Source organism: Garra rufa, chromosome 21, assembly GCF_049309525.1.
Source record: "Garra rufa chromosome 21, GarRuf1.0, whole genome shotgun sequence".
In the NCBI taxonomy this organism is placed as follows: Eukaryota; Metazoa; Chordata; class Actinopteri; order Cypriniformes; family Cyprinidae; genus Garra; species Garra rufa.
This window is the reverse complement of record NC_133381.1, coordinates 30,440,653-30,465,988: the sequence shown is the minus strand read 5'-3', so window position 1 is coordinate 30,465,988 and position 25,336 is coordinate 30,440,653. Positions and strand designations below refer to the sequence as shown.

The 25,336-nt window shown below is 39.6% G+C and overlaps 1 protein-coding gene across 1 annotated transcript; it reads left to right on the top strand.

Moving 5' to 3' along the window:
- The first annotated feature begins 8,927 nt into the window (after positions 1–8,927).
- ttbk2a (tau tubulin kinase 2a) lies at positions 8,928–24,260 on the top strand. Its single transcript, XM_073826406.1, has 15 exons — positions 8,928–8,996; positions 9,855–10,002; positions 14,057–14,130; positions 14,390–14,530; positions 15,352–15,456; positions 15,579–15,644; positions 15,737–15,829; positions 15,920–16,045; positions 16,136–16,293; positions 16,385–16,589; positions 16,674–16,885; positions 16,998–17,556; positions 19,332–19,664; positions 20,816–21,693; positions 23,480–24,260. The coding sequence occupies exons 1-15, from the start codon at positions 8,928–8,930 to the stop codon at positions 23,922–23,924; spliced, it is 3,612 nt and encodes a 1,203-aa protein (XP_073682507.1). The 3' UTR covers positions 23,925–24,260.
- Positions 24,261–25,336: the final 1,076 nt, after the last annotated feature.

The following is a 25,336-nucleotide window of genomic DNA, read 5'->3' as shown; positions in this document are numbered from 1 at the left end:
CCATTGACGCTAGTTCAGCAACTGTAACCATTCAGGAACTGACAATAATTGACACAAATAATAGTATATGCACTGAGAAAAATGAACGAATTGTTTTAGAATCACCGTACTTGACCAATAAGAGATACGCCTGGGCTAAGCCACGCCTCTTTGTTAACTAGTGCGTTCTTCTAAATGCCTTTCTACTCGCTTTCAGTTGTGGTTCTTTGAGCCCTGTGACATTTTGTGTCGAAATGTCACGCTGTCAGTGATTGAATTCGTTACTTTTAAAAGTAATGCATTACAATATTGCGTTACTCCATAAAAAAAAACTAATTGCGTTACTTTGTTTTTTTGTGAAAAATAATGCATTACGTTACTTTTGCGTTACTTTTTGTCATCTGGGCTGGGTTTGCGTGTTTATTTTTAATAACAGAAAACCCAAAGGTTATATTTTTGGCAGATGTAATGGCCCTTTCACACCAAGAGTGAAATTAAAAAGCCAAAGGCTGAAGGAAGTGCCTCTGGTCTGCACCTCACTTTCAACACTTTCAACACAGGACAGGAAACATGTCAGTGAGAAAATGGGAAAACAAAGTAATCTGCGCTATTTATTTGAAAAGTAACTTAGATATTTTCTTGTGAATTTAAAAGTAATGCGTTACTTTACTAGTTATTTGAAAAAGTACTCTGATTACGTAACTCGCGTTACTTGTAATGCATTACCAACACTGCCTTACCCAACACTGGACGCTGAACTATATATTTTTCATTTTTATTGAAAAATAGTGGAACCTTGTATTCTGTAGAGCTGGGAAACGATTAACTGCGATTAATTGCACTAATGTTTTTGTTTATATAATATGTGTGTGTGTGTGTGTGTGTGTGTGTACTGTACTTATTTATTATGTAGGCCCTATGTATAAAGTCACACACATACAGTATATATTTTGAAAATTACATGTATTTACATATATTTATATTCATATAAATGAAATTTTATGTAAATATATTTAATATATAAACATGCATGTGCGTATTTATATGTACATAATAAATATACACAGCACACACACATATATATTGTACACAAAAACTTTTATTTTGTATGCGATTAATGGCGATTAATCGTTGCCCAGCGCTACAATCCTTAATTTTCCTCTTCATCATGCCACTACCGGAATTGTTTTTACATATTACAGTTTTTCTCAATTGCTAAAACACTAAACCCTCTGAACCAAATGCTCAGTTGCCTGAACCCATTGATTGAATCAATCACTCTTTTGGCAAAACCATAAGCACTTTTCACCTGTTTAGACACAACTTGCCAACACATTTTCATTGTGATGCACCCGTGCTGCATAATGGTGAGCGCAGGTGACAAAAGTCAAACACAATTAAAGCACAGGTTTCACCACTTGAACACAACAACTCAAAACTGATCACACTTGTGGCTAATGATGTGAGGGAACATATACAGTAAGCCAGTTCAGAGAGCACTGGTTTGTGAGGCCTGAGAGGAAGTGTTCGTGTGAGAGGTGGTTGAGGTGGTCAGCGAAGACAAAGAACAGTAATATCTGATCAATCCAAACATCAGTAGATTCACTGTGTCCACCATAATCCGAAGATTTAGAGAAGAAAACAAGGAAATTACAATTTTTTGACATTATAGTCAAACAATTATTTTCTCACATTCACTTGCATTGACGATTTTTCAATCTAGAGGTCCAGTGGGGTTTTATGGATGGGCGGGACTTACCAGCTCTATAGTATGTCATACAGTAATTGCTGTCAACATTTACATACTGTACTACAGGGCTATTCAATTAGATCCATTTGAGGGCCGGATTATCGAACTGGAAATTTGAAGCGGGCCAAGGGGATGGGGGCCGTCCCGATCTTTTTCTAGGGGGCCTATACAATTACACTGAAATGCATTTTCACTAAAAGGAACTAATATTACCAACACCAACATCTATAAAAGGTTACGGTGCTGACTGTCAATCAATTAAAAAAAATAAAAAAATCACACATTTTTTTGTAATTAATCATGAATAATCGCATATTTATATATTTATACTGTCATAATTTCACAATGAACCTCCAAATTAAGGTAGAAACAACAAAGTATTTTTAAATATGTGTTTAATAGCATCTTTTTACCAAGTAGCCTATTATTAATGAAGTATTGATTTCAATATTGCTACTGGTAACTCTATTAAATGAATTTTCTCTCAGTTTTACATATTAATTATGTCCATTCAACATTACAGTAGAATTGAAAGCCCAACATTTAATAGGCTCTGAAATATATAACAGCTTTTAATTTAGGTGATTTTAAAACAATCTTCACATAAACTATAAATTGTATATGCATAAAATAGACAGATTATTATTGCCATATACTGGTTATAATCGATATTTTATGTTTTTAATTTTACATAAGTGTTTGTTTACCACAAAGTATATTTTGGCCATCAAGATAACATTCAAATTGGATCATAAGAGCTTTAAAGTGCTTAAAATGGTTGTGCAAAATGCTTGAAAGTCATTGAAAAGTGCTTGAATTTCTCTCTCAAAAGAATTTGAATGATTCTCACTGATCTTTCAGCAACCTTAATTCATTCTGGGCGAATTCAAACACTTTTCACTGGATCTCGCAGCACTGTGCAGTAACAGTGTCGCGAAATCAACTTTGGTTCCCGATGCTGTTCTGAGCTTGGACAAGTGTGTTTGCGTTGCGGTCCGAGCTGATAAACGGTCCGCGCTGCGCAGCTCAAATGTGGCGCGCTTTGGTTTCTCTTTCGCTTCGTTTGCCGTTTAATGTTTCTCATATGAAACAGAAATAGCAGCGCTTATGAGCTGAATAACGCGGTGGTCGCGCCATTGCGACCGCTCACAAAATTTAGTCGCACCGGCAGAAAAAATGCGACCATTTGGTCGCAGTCTGGAGCCCTACAAGCGCTTGTCAAATCTGCCGTCTATTGATGATGTTGCGATCTCCGGTAGATTGTTGTTGTTCTTGGCTCTCTTGCTTTTCTTTTTTGGCTGGCCCGCCGCCTAGTGGACAAACTAATTAGTGCAAAAACCATTCAAGCCACCTGCTGCTCCCTCGGGCCGGACGAAGATGATTGGCGGGCCGCATTGGGCCCGCGGGCCGCCAATTGAATAGCCCTGCTGTACTATAATGTCAAAAAATGGTAATTACCTGTTCTCTTCTCTAAATCTTCGGATTATGGTGGACACAGTGAATCTACTGATGTTTGGTTGTACCCTTTGTCCAGCCTCCCTCATGCTCATACCATGGACAAGAACATGGTCAATCACAGTAGCTCTGATTTCATCAGATATTACTGTTCTTTGTCTTCGCTGACCTCCTCGACCACCTCGACCTCCTCTCAAACTAACTCTTCCCATCTATGTTGTTGCCTGGCCAGACAAAATGTGGCCTGTGATGTGGATGAAGTCCTGTGGCCTGACCCAGTACGGAGACATGATGCTGTGGCTGAGTAATGCACTTATTTGTATATTTTTGTACTTTATTTTTACATGGGCTTACTGTTCTAAAGTGGCAAACGCATAGGATTTCTGTTTGTTTTTGCAAGTGCTACATGTAAATGCACAAGATTTCTGTTTTGTCTTTTTGTACAAGTGCTAAATGCACAGGTTTTCTTTGTTTTGCAACATGCATTTAGCCTACAGTGAACAATAAACATTTATTTCTCCAGCTTCATGTCCTGAGCATTGTGTTTTCTATTTTTCTACGTAGTGTTTAGTGACTGTTCAGTAGTGTTTTTAATTTTGATTGACTCGGGGCACGACTTGACAACATAGTTCAGTTTTGAGCACAGATTGAACTGTTTTGAGGTGAAAGTTTGGTTTTGCAAGAAGAGTCTGAGATTTTGTGAATATAGCTTGAAAATTGGGTTTTGTGTTCACAGTTTAGAGAAAAGGAGAGCAGCTTTCAAGAAATGTGTCTTAGCAATCGAGAAAAACTGTACTAGGCAAATGGGCCTAATTCTGTTTTGATTGCATTTATGTAAAATGAATATTTTGTACATTGTGTGGTCCTTCCTACAAAAGGAGTCATGTATTATTTGATACTTTTTTAATATACAAGACCAAAACCTAACGAGGCCAACAGTACTTTCTGAATGCTGTATTCAAAAACTGCGATTTGATACGTGCTCTCCCGGTTTTCAACAGAAGAGGGCACCTTTCTCCCAAACTGGAGCAGTTCTCGTGGACGCGCCCTGAGAATCTACGTGCACTCGCAGAGTGGAATGCTAGTTCACGCGCTTGCTGTTGCGAAGGGCGATAGCGTCGCGAACGAGCGCGCATGCAAGCAGACGGATCAGAGGAGACGCACGTCACGAATCCGCAGAGATGCTGAAGGAGCCGCGATAATAAAGGGACGTTTACAAAAACACGGCGCTGTTTGTGCATTTGTCAGAGAAAATGACATCTCCCGCCGTCCTCATGGATAAACATTCCGAATATATACACCATTCGACATGATTTTAAAGCGCATTTTGGGAGAATTATAAACCACACCCGGCGCTGTGAGGATCGGGATTGAGGTGAGTAACGTTAACATGGATACGGACATACGGCTCTATGACATGCCGTCAGTGAAAGCTGCGGTCATATTAAATGCAGTTATATGAGTGTTTTCAAGGTCATAACCACTGGAATGAACAATAATTAAAATGTGAAGTGTGTGGATGTGTTGTCGGTGTTGACTGTAGCAACGCAACACATCGAGCGGTGCGGATCACATTTCAACAGCGGGCCGCTGCCATTAAACCAGATCAGGCTTGAAGTATTAATTTTAAATATGGCAGATACCAGCCTGGTGTGTTTATTAAAAAGTAAAAGTCCTCAAAAAAGCATTTGTAGAAAGAAGTAAACGCTGTAATTATCTGGCAATTACTTAAGTGCTGCAAAACACGCAAACAGACTGTTCTTCGAGTAACAGCTCAGAGTGTTACATACGGTTTTTTTAAGAGTCTGGACACCTCTTACTACATTTAGTTTAACAGATCTGTCCTTTGGTGTTAGTATGTTACCGTGTGAACGTGTTAAAATGACAGCTGTCAATCACTAAGCTCTTTAAATGCAGAAAAGATTTCTCACTCCTTAGAGATATTATCATGTCTTCGGTGGTCTCTACATTTATCTAAAGCTACTGTCGTTAGTAATACACAGAGCTGTAACGTTACTGTTTATACAACAGTTTCAGTCCTGATAGGTGAAATAGCGTCCCAAGAGTGCACTGGTATGACGGTGGGATGCTCCGCTGTATGACTCTACTTGTCTGTATTATCCAAGTTACATACTATTGGAGTAAATGAGCCTGTGTCACATGGAAAACCCGGAGTGGAATCAGAACAAGGTGATGGAAATGGAATCTCGATGCTCCAATCCACTCACATCCCTGATAGCACTCATACATCACGGAGACTTCTGTTTCAGTGGTTCTCAACTCCAGTCCTCAGGGCCCACTGCTCTGCACATTTTGTATGTTTCTGAATCTGACACACTCAGTTTAAAGGAGAACTCCGGTGTGATTTTGACCTAAAGTGTATTGAATCATGATACCGAGTGTGAACGTACCTTGCATATCTCATCTCGGTTTGTGTCCTGCTGTCCGAAATCTGGGGTCAGTTAGCCGATGCTCACAACAGGCTGTCAATGAGAGTCAACAGGGCATCGGAATAACCATGTAAATAAATCACTGTTTTACGCCATTTACGAGGCACAAAGTAGCTCCACACTTCACTAGTAGACTTCCAAGGGCCTTGACATTTAAAACGAGACATTTATAACTCAGAAAAAGCACCGGTAGTTTATTTACAAGAAGATTTATACAGACAGTACCTGGAAAAGAAAATCCAGTCGCCGCCATCCTGAACTTAGTCACGATAAGTCGAGTGTCGAGCACCAAGGAATTCATCAGGTTATCATCGTATCAGGTTGTAGTTTCCTTCGTGCTCAACACTCGACTTATCGTGACTACATTTAAGATGGCGGCGACCGGTCTGTTTCTGGTGGAAGATGTCTGTATAAATCTACTTGTAAATAAACTACCGGTGCTTTTTCTGAGTTCTCAATGTCTCGTTTTAAATGTCAGGGCCCTTGGAAGTCTACCAATGAAGTGTGGAGCTACTTTGTGCCTCGTAAATGGTGTAAAACAGTGATTTATTTACATGGCTTCTTCGATGCCCTATGGACTCTCATTGACAGCCTGTTGTGAGCATCGGATAACTGACCCCAGATTTCGGACAGCAGGACACAAACCGAGATGAGATATGCAAGGTACGTTCACACTCGGTATCATGATTCAATACACTTTAGGTCAAAATCACACCGGAGTTCTCCTTTAACTCATGGATTTTTTTCCTAAGGAGCTGATGATCTGAATCAGGTGTGTTAAATGAGAAAGACATACAAAATGTGTAGAGCAGTGGATCCCAAAAACTGGAGTTGAGAACCACTGGTCTATTTGAAGTTAGAAATGACTGGAAGATGTGTTTTTAGAGTGGTTGCTTATCTGCAATACGTCTATAGGACGTTTCCTGTCAGATGTCAAATAGATGTGTATTAGATGTCTTTAAGATGTTTATGATTTAGAATGTATGTAAAACTGCCGTCTTACAGACGTCTGTCAGATGTTTGTATACAGCAGATGCTTTCCAGATCAAGTGATCTTTAACAGACATCTTGCAGACGTACATGTGCTGTCTGGGACTATTGCTCGTTGACAGACAAAGCTTGATGCTTTGGCTTTTTTTGAAAACTATTTTCGCTGGCAGAGAGAAAATATACAAATTAAAAGAGCAGTAATATTTACTGTTGTTCTGCAAAATTTTGCAGGCGAAATCCAGTCAAATATCGGTGCAGTCAGGAGTTTCATTAGTGCGAAAACCCTCATGTTGTTCCAAACCGGCAAGACCTTTTTTCAGCTTTGGAACACAAGTTAAGATATATTTTAAGACCTTTCTGACCCTGCATAGACAACAACACAACTGACACGTTCAAGGCCCAGAAAGGTTGTAAGGACATTGTTAAAATAGTTCATGTGACATGAGTGGTTCAACCTTAATTTTATGAAGCTATGACAATACTTTGTTCACAAAGAAAAAAAAACGACTTTACTCAACAATTTCTTCTCTTCTGTGTCAGTCTTCACCTCAAGCATACATGGTACTGTTGTGAATATGCGTTGAAAACTGACACAGAAGAGAAGAAATTGTTGGTTGTTTTTGTTTTTTTTGTCCACAAAAAGTATTCTTGTAGCTTTACAAAATTACGGTTGACTGACGTCACATGAACTATTTTAACAATGTCATTATTTCCAGGGACAGAAAGTTCTCGGATTTCTATAAAAATATCTTAATTTGTGTTCTGAAGATAAACAAAGATCTTACAGGTTTGGAACGACATGAGGGTGAGTAATTAATAACAGAATTTTTATTTTTTGGTGAGCTATCCTTTTAAATCGTAGCGACTTTTTGCTAATTCAATCCCTCATTTCACTTTAAACATATTTTTTCATTCTTTGCTACGATACCTTAGCCTGGAAAAAATCCAGACCCTAATCTATTAAGATTAAGGGTCTGGCATCGAGCAATGAAAAGGGCCTAACTCGAGGGGCGGTACCAAGCATGCATTTGAAACTCTCACTGCACGCAATTGGATAACGCCACGACCAATCACAACAATACATGGTGTGACGTATCCATACACTTAGCTACCAGCGGAGCTAACTGATAGATTAAACTCTTGCCGTATCCAGTCGGCAAAACAGCAAAAACGTCCATCTTGCAAAGGAACGATTCGAGCGCGGTTTTCTGTTCCTCTTTTATATGAAAAGCCAAGTCTAACTTGTTCATTGTAGCGGCCAAAGCCGTTTCAAACAACTGGTGTTCATCTGTAGCCATCTTTCAATGTTTACTAAATGATTCCGGACGTCGCAGCGCTGTCGTCATCAGCTTAGCTCGCCTCTGGCCCGCCTACATCAAATACACCGATTTGATTGGTTCCCAGAACTGCTTACGTAATGCAGTAACGTGCATCATTGCTCGATGCCAGAGAGTCTTGCAGAGACAATTCAAATTGTGCTCTCGCGAGACCTCTGGATTTCCAGGGTAACGATACCTCATTTTCCCACCACATGTCATTTGCTAGCTGTTCCTTGAAGATACTTTGTAAATTTTCTACCATAAATATATCTAAACCAAAATGTTAAACTTTTTTAGAACTTCATTTGGACAATTTTAACGACAATTTTCTCAATATTTAGATTTTTTGCACCCTCAGATTCCAGATTTTCAAATAGCTGTATCTTTGCCAAATATTGTCATATGCTAACAAACCATACATCAATGGATGATGTATACATCTCAATTTTTTAAAAATTACTGGTTTTGTGGTCCAGGGTCACAAATGATGGTATGATGTATCCATGCAAAGTTTTAAAAATCAGCATATATTTTGTAAGATGCACCTTTATTTTGAAACTCTGTTAGTCACATCTGTGTGCAATGTCCTAAAGAAACACCTCTCTGCTGGAACCACTAGAAGACTTTGCACATCATGTACAATGTTCATCAAAACAGCTCAGTGACAATTTGACAAGTCACGTGTGACTTGTGCGATATATATTTGTCTGTATTATTTTAAAATATTTGAATATTTTGATTTGTGACAAATTTGACTAGTAAAATCATTTCCAACTTGCTTAACCAAATATTTCATTTTAACGTTGAATTGCTGAATATGAAGCCACTGATTGTCCATTGTAAATGCTGTCACAGTACATCAAGCAAGACTAACACAATATTCTTTTCTTTTCTTGGTCTAGTGGGCACCACACGGCTCCAATGCCAGACCCAGACCCCTGTCGCTGGCGTTAGGGGACAAGCTCAGAGCAGACCGCAGACAGGATGAGCGCAGGACAGGAGCAGACAGACATCCTGTCCCAGGGCATTCTGGTCAAGGAACGATGGAAAGTAGTAAGTCTGCAGGTTTTATCTAATACACATCAGTGTAGTGCTTGGCTTGACATTCTAGTTATTGATTAAGACAGTTCTTAAAGACAAAAATAGAAATCCTGACAGTGAAAAGAAACAGAAATCTGCTTTCACATATTGGAAAGGTTGTGATACTACATTTAGCTTCACTTGCGTATGTGAGTGAGACTGTTTTCAATAAGTGTGCAGATAGTGGCAGGTAGTGAGTCACTCCTCACACTGATCTCGTAGTGCAGTGTGTGTTCATCTGTGACCGGCTCCTTTAGTTAAGTGATCAGTAATACGTTGCTTCCTCTGACGAAACATGTTGTATAAGCTCACTGCTGAATCAACTGAGTATAATCCCCGGAGAAAACCAGATTTGTCACTGTACAGGGATATCTGAGGAGAAAAGGAAGTGACACAAGAGGGCAGAAAAGATTGTGGCACAAAGGGACATGTGATGCCATAAGAAAAAAATAGCCAAATCTTGAAAATTCAATCTGACTGCTATGTAGAATATGCTGTGATGCTGCAATTTTCTTGTTTTGCATTAAATCAAGTATTATTGCTGTATGAAGTATATTTAAATTATGTCAATTATTTTAATTATATTGTTTCTCTTTCCCTTACTCAATGTATTTTACACCAAAAACAGTTTAATTTACTATTTTAGTCTCTGGCTAAAACGCAATTCATATTTTATTATGGATGTGATTTGCATCTGGTATGTAAACAGTGGTGTTAGAATTTACCTGGCTTAATTACATTTTGAAATAATTAAATTACTAGTAATTATTGTGATTAATAATCTACGATTAATTCAAATTCAAAGATAATATATCACTCTTTTTACCTCAGCTCAAGAAAATTGGCGGGGGCGGCTTTGGCGAGATCTACGAGGCTCTAGACCTGATGAACCGAACCAGTGTGGCTCTGAAAGCAGAGTCCGCTCAACAACCCAAACAGGTTCTGAAGATGGAGGTGGCAGTGTTGAAGAAACTGCAAGGTAAGTTGTTAAGCAGAGTAGATACAGTGCCTTGCAAAAGTATTCACACCCCTTCATTTTTTTCACATTTTGTTTTGTTGCAGCATTATGTTAAACTGCTTTAAATTAGTTTTTCCCCACATCAATTTACACTCCATACACCATAATAATGACAAAGCAAAAACCAGAAATTTTACAAATTTATTAAAAATAAAACACTGAAATAAGTATATTGCATAAGTATTCATGTAACTTATTAACTCAGTACATAGTTGAAGAACCTTTACAGCCTCAAGTCTTTTTGGATATGATGTGACAAGCTTTGCACATCTGCATTTGGCAATTATCTGCCATTCTTTGCCTCACCTTTTCACCTCTCAAGCTCTGTCAGCTTGGATGGGGGCTGGCAGACATTTTCTAGAGTCCTAGTTGTTCCAATCATCTTCCATTATGGATAATGCTTCTGTGAACCTTCAATGCAGCAGATTTTTTTCTGAACTCTTCCCTAGATCATTGCCTTAACGCAAGTCTGTCACTGAGCTCTACAGGCAGTTATCTTGACCTCAGGACTTGGTTTTTGCTCTGATATGCATTTTCAGCTGTTAGACCTTTACTGAGAGGTGTGTGCCTTTCTAAATCATACTCATTCAAATGAATTTGCCACAGTTTAACTCCACTCGAAGTGTAGTAACATCTAGAAGCAATATGAATGCTAAATTTCGAATGTCCCAGAAAAGGGACTTATGCAACGGGATCTTTTCAGTTTTTTTATTTCTAATAAATTTGCAAAGTTGTTACAAACCTGTTTAGTGCTTTGTCATTATGGTGTATGAGATGTAGATTGATGTGGAAAAAAAGTACTTTAAAGCAGTTTAACATAATGCTGCAACAAAACAAAATGTGAAAAAAATTAATATGAATACTTTCGCAAGGCACTGTAAATGTGTGTAACTGAGATTTTTATAAATTCATATAAATTCATTTTTATAAATTTTATAAATTCACAAATGGTATACTAAATTACATTTAAATTTTGTTTTTGAACGTTTCGGGGCTCAGTATGATTTTTTTTTTTTAAAGAAGTGAGTACTTTTATTCAGCAAGGATGCATTAGAGGGATAGTTCACCCCCCATTTTTTATTTTTTTTTTTGCATTAATTACTCCAAACCTGTAAGACCTTCATTCATCTTCGGAACACGAATTAAGATATTTTTGATGAAATCCAAGAGCTTCCTGACCCTGGATAGACAGCAACGCAACTACCTCATTCAAGGCCCAGAAAGGTAGTAAGGACATGGTTAAAATGGTCCATGTGACATCAGTGGTTCAACCATAATGTTATGAAGCTCTGAGAATTTTTTTCTTGAGAATACTGAACGCACAGCAAGAACTGACAAGGAAGAGAAGAAATTCTTGAATAAAGTCTATTTTTTTCTTTGTGCAGAAAAATAATAATTTATTAGTGAGTAATTAAAGGATTAGTTCTCTTTCAGAACAAAAATTTACAGATAAATTACTCCCCCCCCCCCCTTGTCATCCAAGATGTTCATGTCTTTCTTTCTTTAGTTGTAAAGAAATTGTTTTTTGAGGAAAACATTTTAGGATTTCTCTCTATATAATGGATATGTATGGTGCCCCCAAGGTTGAACTTCCAAAATGCAGTTTAAATGCAGCTTCAAAGGGCTTTAAATGATCCCAGCCAAGGAAGAAGGGTCTTATCTAGTGAAAGCTAGTGATTATTTTCGAAAAACAAATTGACAATTTATATACTTTTAAACTTTTTATGTGCATGCGTAGTCTGTGTGATCCGGGTCAATACAGTTAGGGTATGTTGAAAAACTCCCATGTCGTTTTCTTCCCCAACTTCAAAATCATCCTACATCGCTGCAGAAGTGTTTACAAAGTGAACATACAAAGAAGATCAAATGCCCTTTACAAAAAAAAGGTAAAACGGTGTAGGATGATTTTGAAGTTGAAGACAAAAATGAGATGGCAGTTTTTTTTCTTTTTTTGGTGACCTATTCCTTTTAATTGATCAAATGTTACAGTAAATGCATCTGTAATATTACAAAAGATTTCTATTTGAAAAAAAAAAAAAATTATTTTGACCTTCTATTCATCCAAGAATCCTGAAAAAATAATATTGCAGTTGTACAAAATATTAAGCAGCAGCATAACTGTTTTCAATATTGATAACAAGAAGTTACTCAATAAATTATGTTTCTTGAGTACCAAATCAGTATATTAGAAGGACATTGTGACATTCTGAAAAGTAAGCTGTTGAAAATTAAGCTGTCATCACAGGATTAAATTGCATAGAAAATAATTATTTTAATTACCGTCTATGTCTATTGTGAATCATTTTTTGTCTGTTTTTAAAGGGTGTGCAACAAAAATACTGTTATGCAAGAAAAATTTCAGACTTAAAAGTCTGACAATGAAGTTTATATTATATCATGAAATTGTAGTCATATTTCACAAATATTACTATTTTTACTATATTTTTGATAAAATTAATGTGTTACATAAATAAATAAATGCAAATATATACATTTTAGAATTTTAAAATTCTGATTTTGTTCAGTCTGTGGTGTAAAAAGGTAGTATTAACAATTAAAGTAAAAACACTTAAGCAAAACATGGTCAGGTCAAAGTGTCCGACTAATTTTTTGGTACCAAAACATCCTCTCTCTCTTTCGGCTCGCTCCCTTTTATCAGGGGTCGCCACAGCGGAGTGATCCACACAGCCGATTTGGCACGTTTTATGCCGGATGCTTTGGTACCAAAACACTATGTGGGTATAATATGTCACAGGTTACTTTATTTTGCTATCCTCACTTACATAAATGAACTGTAGTCCTGCACCCACTAGAAAAAAAATCTAAAATTATATGTGGTGTCTAAATAATTTTTGGTTTGACTGTATATACAGTATTTTTATTTTATTTTGCTTGTTGTATATAGTATACATTGCTGTGTTCAAGTTTAATACAGCCTGAATTGAAATTGGCAATGTTTTGCACCAGATAAATGCAACCCTGATTTTTGGGATTCAAAGAGGAAATCTTATTAGTTTCAAATAGAGCGAAGACCATCTATGTTTGTAAAGCAGCTCGTAATTTTAAGGATTAAGCATCGGTAAAGGATCAGTAGCCAAGCTTGAAATCAAACCGTGTCTTCTTTTCCTCTGGGCAAAGAATCAACGAATCAATTAGCAGAGCCCAGCAATGACACCATCATTGTCCTCTTTCCTTCCCTTTACAGTCGTCCTCCATTATATCCTCAACCTCTCCACTCTCCTTATGAAAAAAAATCAATGTACTTGTATCATGTTGGCTGTAATATGGCTGTATGATAGGACAGAGTGGTTTTATCTCTTCCTGAGGGAAAGACTTGTAACTGGAGATCTCTCTATCCACCCCCCCATCACGTTAGAAGATATGTAAACAAAACAGACCCTTACTAAATGTAATGCGCACATGACATGATACTGTTGCTTTTTATTGCAAGTAATATATGCAGATCTACTGGTATTCTTCATACACAGTGTCATTTTTTTGCATAATTCTGTGTACAATTACTGTGTAGGCTATATAATGAAAATGAACATTAACATAATAATCATAATAATAATAATAGACAACTGGATATCAGGAGGAAGAGGCATGTGAGCAAGAGAGAAGGCAGGAGTAAATCAGAGTACAATATGGCTGAAGCCAGTTTGATCTGTTACTGCAGCCCAGAAAGCTTCCCAAGAGAGCTGAGCCGCACTGAACTAAATCCATAACCCGCCCCCTCGTTTGGACAGACCTCCATTAGGAGGAGGAGTAGTGGAGCACATGGACAGAAAAAGAAACAAACTTATTGTCTTTCATGTCCGCTTATATTGTAGTCATTGTTTCATTTACCAAAGCAACATTTTCCACCTTCTCTTTGATCCTTAAAAGTGGAAAGGGCTTATTTGCCACTGTACCTTTAAGACTTCTATGTGTAAATGACTTCTTCTATTACTGGTTGCTATAAAATGAGTTACAATGATATGTAGTCTAATGAAGTCTGGTCTTGTTGTTGCAGGAAAAGATCACGTTTGTCGGTTTGTTGGATGTGGCCGCAATGATCGCTTTAACTATGTTGTAATGGAGCTTCAGGTGAGGCATGATTGATGGTTAAATTAACTCTGTGACCTATAAAAAATGTATCTGTACATGTATCACTTTCCTACAATATATATTCATTTAATTTTCCATTTAGATTTGTTTTTTTTTTTTTGTTGCAGTTTGTATATGTATTTGAAGTCTTCAGGCATTGTGGTCTGTGTGCATTTATTTGCACATTTATATTAAACCTGTCTTTCAGTCAAATATTTGTAGCAAAACTGATTAACTGTTGCCTTTTTGGCTTTTGCAGGGCCGTAATTTAGCGGATCTGAGGAGGAGCATGAACCGCGGCACTTTCACAGTCAGCACTACACTTAGACTAGGTCTGCAGATACTGGAGGCCATCGAGAGCATCCACTCAGTTGGCTTTTTACACCGTGACATTAAACCGGTAAGAAGTTTAAACTCTTTTACCTGCCTCCAATACAAATTATAGTGATTACAAAATAATTTCTGTATTGTAAATAAATAGCAGTATAATTAAAGGGATAGTTTTCCCAAAAATGGATATTACCCCATGATTTACTTACCCTCAAGCCATATGACTTTCTTCTTTCAGACTAATATAATCAAAGTTATATTCAAAAATGTCCTGGCTCTTCCTAGCTTTATAATAGCTGTTGAGATTTTGAAGTAAAATAAAGTATATCCATCCATCATAAAACGTACTCCACACAGCTTCAAGGGGTTAATAAATCCCTCCTAAGGCGAACTGATGTGTTTGTGTAAGAAAAACATCCATATTTAAAACGTGTAGAATCTGTAATCTCTATGAACCCTAGAAAACTCTAAATATAAACTAATCTCTATGGATATTTTTTCTTACACAAACGCCTTGATTCACTTCAGAAGGCCTTTATTAACCCCCTGGAGCTGTGTGAAGTACTTTTTATTATAGATGGATGCACTTTATCGGACTTCAATTGAACTATTGATTATTAACACCCATTCACTGCCATTATAAAGTTTGGAAAAGCCAGGACATTTTTAAATGTAACTCTGAATGTATTCATCTGAAAAAAAAAAAAAAAAAAACTCATATACATCTAGGATGACTTGAGGGTGAGTAAACCATTGGGTAATTTTCATTTTTGGGTGAAATATCCCTTTAAATAGTACACTTACTATAACAATGTGATACTTAAAATTTTACTTTTTACTCAAAATATTGATACCTCATAGTAATGAATGATTTGTTTGCACTGTTTTCAGTCCAACTTTGCCATGGGCCGATTTCCTAACACATGCCGAACTTGCTACATGTTAGATTTTGGTTTGGCGCGCCAATTTACAAACTCCTGCCAAGAAGTCAGACCGGTCAGTATCTGTAGCCATTTCTAATGCAGTCTTTCTAACTGTACTTGTTTATATGTTTGTGAGTCTTTATTTGCCACTGTGTTTTATATATTTGTGTACTGCAAGATTCTATTCTCTCTCAGCCCCGTCCTGTTGCAGGGTTTAGGGGTACAGTACGATACGCCTCAGTCAATGCCCATAAGAACAAGGTAAGAATCCCCCTGTTTGCTCTGTTTGTAGTTTTCCAGTTAACCAGGATAATTCTGGTCTGATAAGATTTGTTTTGGTCTTACTCTTATAGGAGATGGGGAGACATGATGACTTGTGGTCTTTGTACTACATGCTGGTAGAGTTCTTGGTTGGGCAACTCCCCTGGAGGAAAATAAAAGACAAGGTGCTGATCAGGCAGGAAGAAGAAGTGCTTTGAAAAGCATTTTCCTGTTTGTCTAGAAGTGATGATGATATTTGTGTGTTTATGCATTAGGAGCAAGTGGGGAAGTTAAAAGAGACGTACGATCATCGGCTCATGTTGAAGCACCTGCCGCCAGAATTCAGCGTCTTTCTAGACCACATCAGCAATTTGGACTACTTTACCAAACCTGACTATCAAGTACAAATTTGACACTTTAATAAATCAGTGGAATATCTAGCATTATTTAGTCATTGGTCAATCTCACATTGAAATTATTCTCCACTCTAGCTACTGAGGACCGTTTTTGAGAATAGCATGAGAACCTACAACGTAGTGGAAAATGACCCGTACGATTGGGAAAGGATGAGCTCAGACAGCCCATTGACAATCACTGCCGCGGCAAACACGCCACAGCACCATACTCGCCTCACACCTGCTCAGATGGGGTAAATCATGTGACTGTTTTAATTTCATTTTGCTTTTTCATGGTAGTGGCATCACCATGAAGATTTCTCTGGTGCTTCTGTTTTCTTCCAGCATTGTGAATGCCTCTTTGGTGCCTGGAGATCTTCTGAAGGAGAACACAGATGAAGTTCTACAAGATGAGCAGCTCAGTGATGGGGACAATGTTCGGCCCGAGCACTTGCCTGGATCTCCAAACCTTCCTCACAGGAACCAGGAGACTGATGTCTGGGAGGACCTGGACCGCAACCGGAACCGAATCTGTCCCGCTGTCTGGAAGGTACCAGAATGTGTACCATGGACTATGAATAAACATCTTTGTCTATTGTTGGATTATTAATATTCTGTTGTCCTTCCTTTCTAGATGGGGACAGAGGATGAGCATAGCAACCAAGGCAATCAGAGCCCCCATGCAGGGCCTAGCATTGGTTCACCAGTGCGGGTCCGTTCAGAGGTGGTGCCCTCAGATAGAGACACTCCTCTTTTGAGGAAACTGCGCAACATCCATAGCTTTGAGCTGGAGAAGAGACTAACATTGGAGCCCAAACCCAACACTGAACGTTTTGTAGAGGCCTGGTAAGCCTCTTCTACACTGAATTGCATTTTTATTTTCAAATATTGAGCATGTAGCAACATTTCAGTATGTTCTGAATACTAAGTGTGCTTTTTTTCCGGTTTCTGTGACCAGTGCTGGCAAGCAGCCACCTGGTACAGCACAGGAACGGGAAGCTGATGGTGTCCCTGGCATGGCCATGTTGAACGGAATTCACACAGAGCATGTTTGGCACTACGACGAGGAATTCCGCTCTGGTGGTGGCTCGCCCAAGCCTGCTTCACCAGGATCTCCTGAGCAGGGCGATGGTGCAGCTAACAGTGGTTTTGTTGCTCTAAACCTAAGCTCAGGTCTACAAGATGTTGAGTTGCGTGATTGGGTGATGGTAGAGAAGGGCTCTGACCTGCAGGACTTCAAAGAGGCAGCAGGAAGTAGCCCTGGTCGTGAGGCTAAACTCACTAGTAGCCCATCAGATGAGTGTGAAGAGGACCCAGAGGTTTTGCAGCCAATGGATGAATCACCGGATAAAGAATCCACTCCTAGTCCTGTACAAGGAGACGCCCACATGCTTCACACAGTCCAGGGCTCAAATAGGATGGATCGGTTGGAGCTCAGTGTTTTCCCTGCTGCTGGTGGACCTCCTGTTACTCCCACCAGCCCTGGTGAGGCACTGGCTGAAGGAGCACTCACACAGGTAACTATCTTTAAACCCATTCTCAGAAAAGGTTTAAAACAGTTGAGTTTCAAAACAGCTTCTCAGCTACAATAAAAAGGTGCCAAACAGGACGAGAGGCTCTATCTTGGCAATGCTTTAGCTTATCAAGACAGGTTTTGGAAGGTGTTATTGACTTAAAGTGGACCTGAACAGTAGTATGACAGTGTCAGAAATTTAGTACAAATCACAACAGCTTTAAAGTAATTTTTTCTTGAGTCACATATATTTTAGACGATTTTATATAAAGCCTGTGTAATCCCTGCCAAGTTTCTCACTTCATTTAAATGAGGTCAGTTTAGACTGTTACTCTCTTACAAATGTGATCATGAACAAGCCAGACAGGAACTGAGGATGATTCACTTTGTCAAGGATCTTGGCTACACTTTAATACAATACAAAAAAAAAACAATGCATGTTTGTAAGTAAAAGTTGCAGTTTTACTTACTAGTACACAATAAAAGGGTATTTAATCTCCTGTGCTTTTTGATTTATATGTTTAAAAAATGTACAGTAATTAGTGTTTTTCGCTTAAAGGGAACATCGGATGCCCATTATCCACAAGTTGGTATGATTCTTAGGGTCTTCATGAAATGTCTGCAACATAATTTGGTTAAAATTCCTCAATCGTTGTGTAAAACAACACCCTTTCTACCTTTCTACCTGGTCATATACAGCTCTGTTCACAGCTAGCCATTTCGGTGCATGGCTCTTTAAATGGTAAAAAGCTACTGCTCACTCCACCCCTTCTTCCGTTTTTTGTGTATTCGGTGACACTTTACCATCAAAAACAAAGCTGATCCACTGTGTTCTCAGTGGCTCTGATGTTGTGAGAAAATGAAGACTCTTACGTTCACTTTTACATCCATCTACAAAACACTTGCACTGTTTGCGAGACTTTGTCGCTACAGCTACTTGAGCGCGGAGAAAATGACGGACAGCATACAACTGGCTGAGGGTAGAAATATGGTAATATGGGACACGCTGTCAGCGGCCGTGGGCGGGGCCTGAACAGTATGACATCATACTGCTCAGAAAATCAGAATGCCTTGATAATTAAGACTTTTTAGGTTAGTGGGAATTAAAAAGATGGCCACATAGGCTAGTTGTGTCCACACACTGCTAAGACACATTTATATTCAAACTCCATGTAAAAGTGAATTTTGCATCCGATGTCCCCTTTAAAAATACCTCATGAAAATTTCCTTCTGCTCTAATCTTTTCTGGATGTTTTAAATAAGGCTAACACTTTCTATGCCACGCACACACACTCATGTCAGCAGAATAAAGGTGGTCTCTGAGGGCTGCTCACCTGTCAGCCACAGTAATGAGATACAGACAGCTCACCCTCAGGTCTGTGATGTAAGCTTACGATAGTCTGAGCTAAGCTGATCCTGTTACCTGAGCTCTCGTATCCTTAGTGGCCAGGTCAGATCACTGTCTGTGGAAGGAGTGTTGTAAAACCGCACAGAGCTGGCTTAATTTATTACAGTGTTGCAGATTCAGGCACAATACTGACCTTATGAAAGTTTGATTTAAGTGCCACGGTATCTGGAAGATGTCCGTGCATTCCTTCTACCCACATAACCATCTGCAACCATCTGCTTCCTCTTATTCTTTCATTACCTTCTACTATCTTTCCCTTTTTATTTTCCTTTTTTCCTATTTTCACTACCCATTCACCGCCCTGACTCACCTGATCCACCTCACTAAACGCTCTTCGCCTCCCTTCCACTGTTCCTTACTTCCTTTTCTAGCTGCCCACCTCTCCTGCATCCCAACCTGAGGAGCTTGTGGCAAGGACGTGCAGCCCCCTGCACCTGCGCTCCCCTAGCCCACACACCCTCCTCATGACCCTGTCGGACCCCCTACACCAGCGCGGCCCGCCAGGGATACGGCGCAGCCAATCTGCAGACCACCAACAGCACCCTTCCTTGTCCACTTCCTCGTGCCACGCCTCGGTGCCACTACCTTCCCAGCCCCGTGCTGCCCATTCGCCTGGACGCAGGAAACTTCCTGCCATTCCAGCGACTGCTGCAAACACCAAGTTCCCCTCAGTCATACGAATCACCCGCGCTCAGCTTCAGCAGGTGAATAGGCACTTCCATTTCGTGCTTCCCATAACTTCGACCATCTCTGCCCATCAAACATGTCTTCTCTCCAGTTTTACTACTTCCTATGTTTTGTATATTTGTTGTATTTGACTGTAGTACTGAAGTCATGCTGTTCTTTTGTGCTCTCTTTCCTCAAAGAACCCCAGGAATACTGTTCTGTCCATTATGCATGCCCAAAAATGTTTCTGTCAAGGTTGTCCTTAAAACTGTGGACTTCGTAAATAGCTCTGTTCCTAGTAAACCTAGTGAACTAGGTTTGGGTCTACCTTGCCACATGGGTCCTAGGATAGTCTGGGATAGACATTTGTAATTGTATCAGGTGGGCTTTCAAGTTTGTTTAGCCTGGTGTGTTGTACAACAGGTTATCTTTTCTAGTTTTTATTGTTTTATATTTTTAATTTGCAGGGCTGTCACTATTGTTTTTGTGCCCCTTGGACTTTTTATGACAGAGGTGTCCAGTCCTGCTCCTGAAAGGCCACTGTGTAAGCTTAGCATCATGCTAACTTGAAACTCAGTTGGAATCAGTTGTAAGTCAAGTCTCCCGCTTCACTTCAGGGGAATATGTGTGCAGTGGTTGTGCCATACAGAAGTAATACTTATTTAGAGAGTTCCAAATCAGTCACTAGGTTTTGGAACAGGGCTTGTGTTTTCATTCCTCTGAATATGTGACTAACCATCTCTTATCCTGTAAGTCAGGTTTTGCCTTTCATCCAAGGTGTCTAAAGCAGGGGTATCTAATCCTGCTTTTGGAGGACAACTGTACTATAAAGTTTAGCTTCAGCCCTAATTAGACCCACCTCAACCAGCTAATCAAGGTCTTTTGGATTACTAAAAACATCCAGCTAGGTGATTTAAAACAAGTTAGAGCTAAACTCTGTAGGAAGTTGTCCCTCCAGAAGCAGGATTGGACACCCCTTCTCTAAAGGATTATAGACATTCTCTTTTCACTAATATGAAGATGTTATGTGTGGTTTGTCAGAAATCTGGTTATATCTGCATGCAAGCATGTTTGGTTACCAAAACAAGCATTCATATCAAGACTGAACCTGAATTTGTGACCCCCAGGTTACATAAAGGACATGAACATTTATGTAATGTATGGCTAATTTTCTCTATTCCTCTCTCAGCTGACAGCTCAGCGACCCTCTGTGCTGTCATCCCAATCTGCATCCGACAGCGTACCACTGGAGAGACGTGATACTGAAAATGGTAACAATGAGATGCATCCACAAGACAACACAGCTAACATCGATTCCCCACAGGAACATGTTGCCTTCCAGCCCACCAGCCCCTTTAATGTTGAAGGGGATCCTTTGCTAAATGGGAATGGACCTCAGAAACCTTCAAGCCCAGTGCCAAGCCCGGTGCCATCGCCACGTAGCCCAGTTCTGCTGAACGGCTGTCTCACACCTCCTTCAGATACTCAAAGAGATGGCAACGATCAGCCTCCTAACCTAAAAGACCTCAAGAGGGATTCTCCCATCCTTGAGCACACCATAGAGCCCAACCAGTGCACTCTGGAGAATGGAAAGGAAGATGCTCCTTCTAGAAATGACCCCTCCTCACCAGTCCCCGCTCCCAAACAGGACCCTAATCGTCGGCACAGCCGTATCCCAGTGTTAGAACCATCTACCCTTTTAGATCCACCACCTGGATCTGCTAAAGAGAAGTTGCTGCAGAGAAGGGTTCACCATATTCCACTTTCACCCTCTGCCTCACCGTCGTTATCCTCTGACAGGCGTGTCATCGTGGCTGCTATGCAGCGGGACCAGATTTCTTCTGCCTCGTCTGAACGCTCTCAAGATGAAGAGTCGCTTCTGGGTTCTCGTTCTGATCGTCATGGAGATGATGCTCTCTCACTGTCCTCATCCTCTAGCCCACTTTTACGGAAGAGCAAAATACCACGTCCAGTTACCCCCACAACGAGCGGGGAGACCATAACTGCACACTTCATGCCCCGTCCACCACCAGGAAAACCTCCTAGCCGCTCCACTGTGGATGCAAGGTAGTTAGCCAACATATTGTTATTGTACATGCATGGTTCTGTCAGAATCTCTAACCCTAGACCAGGGGTTCCCAATCCTGGTCCCGGAGAACCCCCAACACTGCACGTTTTTAATGCTACTCTTATCTGATATACACTTTGGAGGTCTTGGAGTCTTTACTAATAAGCTAATAAATTAAACCAGCTGTGATTAGGGATACATCTAGCATGTGCAGTTTTAGGGGTTCTTCAGGACCAGAATTGGGAACCACTGCCCTAGATTTACATTTCTCACATTCTAGACTAGTGGTTCCCAATCCTCATCCTGGAGAACCCCAATATTGCAAGTTTTTGATGTCTCTCTTATTTGACACACATTTGATTAGGAAGACTTCTAAAACGTGCAGTGCTGGGGGCTCTTCAGGACCCGGATTGGGATCCACTGCCCTAGACTGAAATTTCGGACAATCTAGACTAGTGGTTCCCAGTCCTGGACAACCTCCAACAGTGCAAGTTTTTGATGTCTGTCATATCTGATGCACACTTTTGAGGTCTTGGTGTCTTTAGTAATGAGCTGATGAATTGAACCAGATGTGTTTGTTTAGGGAGACATCTAACATGTGCAGTTTTAGGGGTTTCTCCAGGACCAGGATTGGGATCCACTGTTCTAGACAACCAAAATTCTTACTTGACTTTGGAGAACTTTGGGCCTACCATGGTAGGTTTGGTATGTCCGCCAAACTTGGCATTGTCCTTCAGGCTGTTCTGATCACCTTATCAGCTGTCTGCCAGTGTTCTGTCTACCACTGAGACTTTTAAGCAAATATTCAGAATATTTTTTTGATGTCTAGCAGTTATCTAGAATACATTTGCAATCACATAGCAGTGACCCTAACTACAGTGCTCTCCCCTAATATTGGTAAATATGAGCAAATGTGGCTGTAAAAGTAAATCTGCATTGAAAATTCTAACCTATTGTTGAAGTAAAACAATGGAAAGTGAGAGGGGAAGACTCGTTATGAAATAAATGTGTTCCTCTAGTTCAAATTGGCCACAAATATTGGCACTCAATTATTGCAGCGTCCTTTTCCAAAGATCTCCAATAATACCTGATGAGTTTGGAAAACACCTGACAAGAGATCAGACCATTCCTTCATACAGAATCTCTCCAGATCCTTCAGATTCCAAGCTCCATGTTGGTGGTGCTTCTCTTCAGTTCACTCTACTCATTTTCTATAGGGTTCAGGTCCAGTGTGCTAAAAATTCTAAATATGAATGGGAATATTCTTCAGAGATACTTTACTCACAATAATTTTTAGGGGTGCCAATAATTGTGGCCAGTATGCATTGGGGAAAAACATTTATTCCATAATGTGGAGCCCCCCTCCACTTTCAATTTCTTAACTTTAATGAAAGGTTAGAATCTTGTGATCTGAGTTGTTTGTGATCTGCTAAGGTAATGAATTGCTTAGTGGTTGCTATACTGCCCTACAAAGCAAAAAGGCAGTAACTACGCCGAGTGCAGAACTGAGAAAAAGGACTTTAAAGTTATCCTGTCATCCAGCCTGTAATCCAATTACTGTACAAATGACTACCATTTTTCTACAAAACTGACACACATTTGAGATAAGATATTTTGTCACATAACAAAGGATGCCTTGAATGTCATGAAAATGATAATAACTCATTTTTGACCAAAAATGCAGTTACTGCCTTTTTGCTTTGTAGGGCAGTATATGATATTTTTGATATATTTTAATTTTTTCAATCAGTTTCATGCTATATCATACTTTGACTTCTCCTCCAGGCTACGGCGGTACAGGATTCGTGCTGGCAGCACCAGTGACTCAGATCTGCTGACCTGTCTGGCCCAGCTAATGCACACCAGCTCACCCCGTGGCTCTCCGCACCCCAGCTGCTCCTCTCCCCAGCACATGGGCCCGAGGCACGTGTTTGTCAGTCCCACCGCTGCTCACCACCTCCACCAGCGCAGTTCTAGCGCCTCCCCACGAAGCTCTTCCTCACTACAACGCTCTGTCAGCTCTTCCCCATCCCGCCACGAGCACCGTGGGGGCTGTCTAGGCCGCAGCCGTTCTCCTCCCAGTTTATCGGGCTCGCCTCCTCTGCGCCGCTCTCATCCTCACACACAAGAAGGATGCTGTGGGAGACAGGCCCGCTCTGCCACCATATACACCCAACGGGGCAAAGCCGGCATCCGTGAGTTCAGGTGCTCGAGCAAGCTGAGCAGATAGTCAACAAGTGAACGAGTGAAAGTGGGACCTTTGGGTTTCAATAGCTAAAACATGATTCTCATTCCCTCGCACATCTGCATCTTTTGCAACTCGTTTACTTTCTCTCCATCAGTAGCCTCAATTTTAAGATGCTGGCTTTTAGAAACACTAAAGTCACTATCAGAACATGGGAGGTTAAACATGATGACGATTGGCTGGATCTTTAGTATTTTATAGTTTCTTTTCTTTCAAACATTCCAGAGCTTTTATGAAGATGATTGTATGTATTCATGATCTACACAAGGTTTGCTTCAAGATCGGCTGTACTATAGTATTTATTATGTTATTTATTTGGGCTTTGATGCATTGCAGCCCTCTCCGAGCAGTGGCAGGTACACTGATAGATCATGCCATCATTAACCCTTTCTGTGCTTGTGCTTTGGCTCCTGTCAGCACCTAGATGTGGCCTGAAACACTCTACGCAAGTATGTGAACTGAAATGCATTATTTCAGATGTTGCATTCAAAATGTGTGGAACAAAACTTCATTAGTGTTCTAACATGGTAAGGGTTTACTTTGAGGTCAGAAGAGAACCTTGCTGAGTTAACTTTCAGGAATAGTTCACCCAAAAATTTAAATAATCATTTACTCACTCTCACTCTTCAAAAAACTTCTTTCTTCTGTGGTCATATAAGAAAATGGAAATTCAGTGGAAACCAAACCTGTAGGGGTTGAAGATATACCGGTAGACAATTTTAACTGGTAGAAATTTGTCAATTGCTAGAGATTTTAAAGTGACATTGCTTTGGTACGCAGTCATAAAAACTTATCTTTTTTTTAAGGCATTGCAATTTAAAAACAAGTGATTTTAAGCTGTTGAAATGCAATCAGCAACAAAAGAGAATTAATTTCACTATATGCGCGTGCTGTCTGAGGGTTTCTGAACACTGTCATAGAAGGAGTATTGAACGGAGTTATTTTTGCCTCTTTATAGGTCTTGAACATTTAAATACACACACTTGTATGTGTCAAAATGCCCGTCTTCGCACGTATCCTCGTAAACACAGTAATGTAGGTCAAGTAAAAACAAACAACTAGAAGTATATTGGATCCGGGCAGCTCTTAAAGTGACAGCAGTCTAATATTCCTGCTGTCTGTCATTCATGTTAATCAAACAACAAAAGAGAGAATCTGTCACTGCTCGACTAAATTACTTTTGTAACTTTAATAAGAAGAAATATATATTTAATTTACATATTGAATAATATGCAGTGCTTTTATACATTGTTTTAATTTATACAATGTATGTAGCATTACTTATTTGTTTTACTGTAGTCTTGTAATTACTTTCTTATTCTTATTTCTTATTCTTATTTTATTATTCTTATAAAAAAAATGTATATCATAAAGGCCTTATTTAAAATGATATTCTG

Coding starts and splice junctions, on each gene's coding strand:
- ttbk2a (XM_073826406.1), top strand. CDS start 8,928: ATGAGCGCAGGACAGGAGCAGACAGACATCCTGTCCCAGGGCATTCTG. Junction 14,531..15,351: donor TACACCGTGACATTAAACCG/GTAAGAAGTTTA, acceptor CACTGTTTTCAG/TCCAACTTTGCCATGGGCCG. Junction 17,557..19,331: donor CTGAAGGAGCACTCACACAG/GTAACTATCTTT, acceptor TTCCTTTTCTAG/CTGCCCACCTCTCCTGCATC.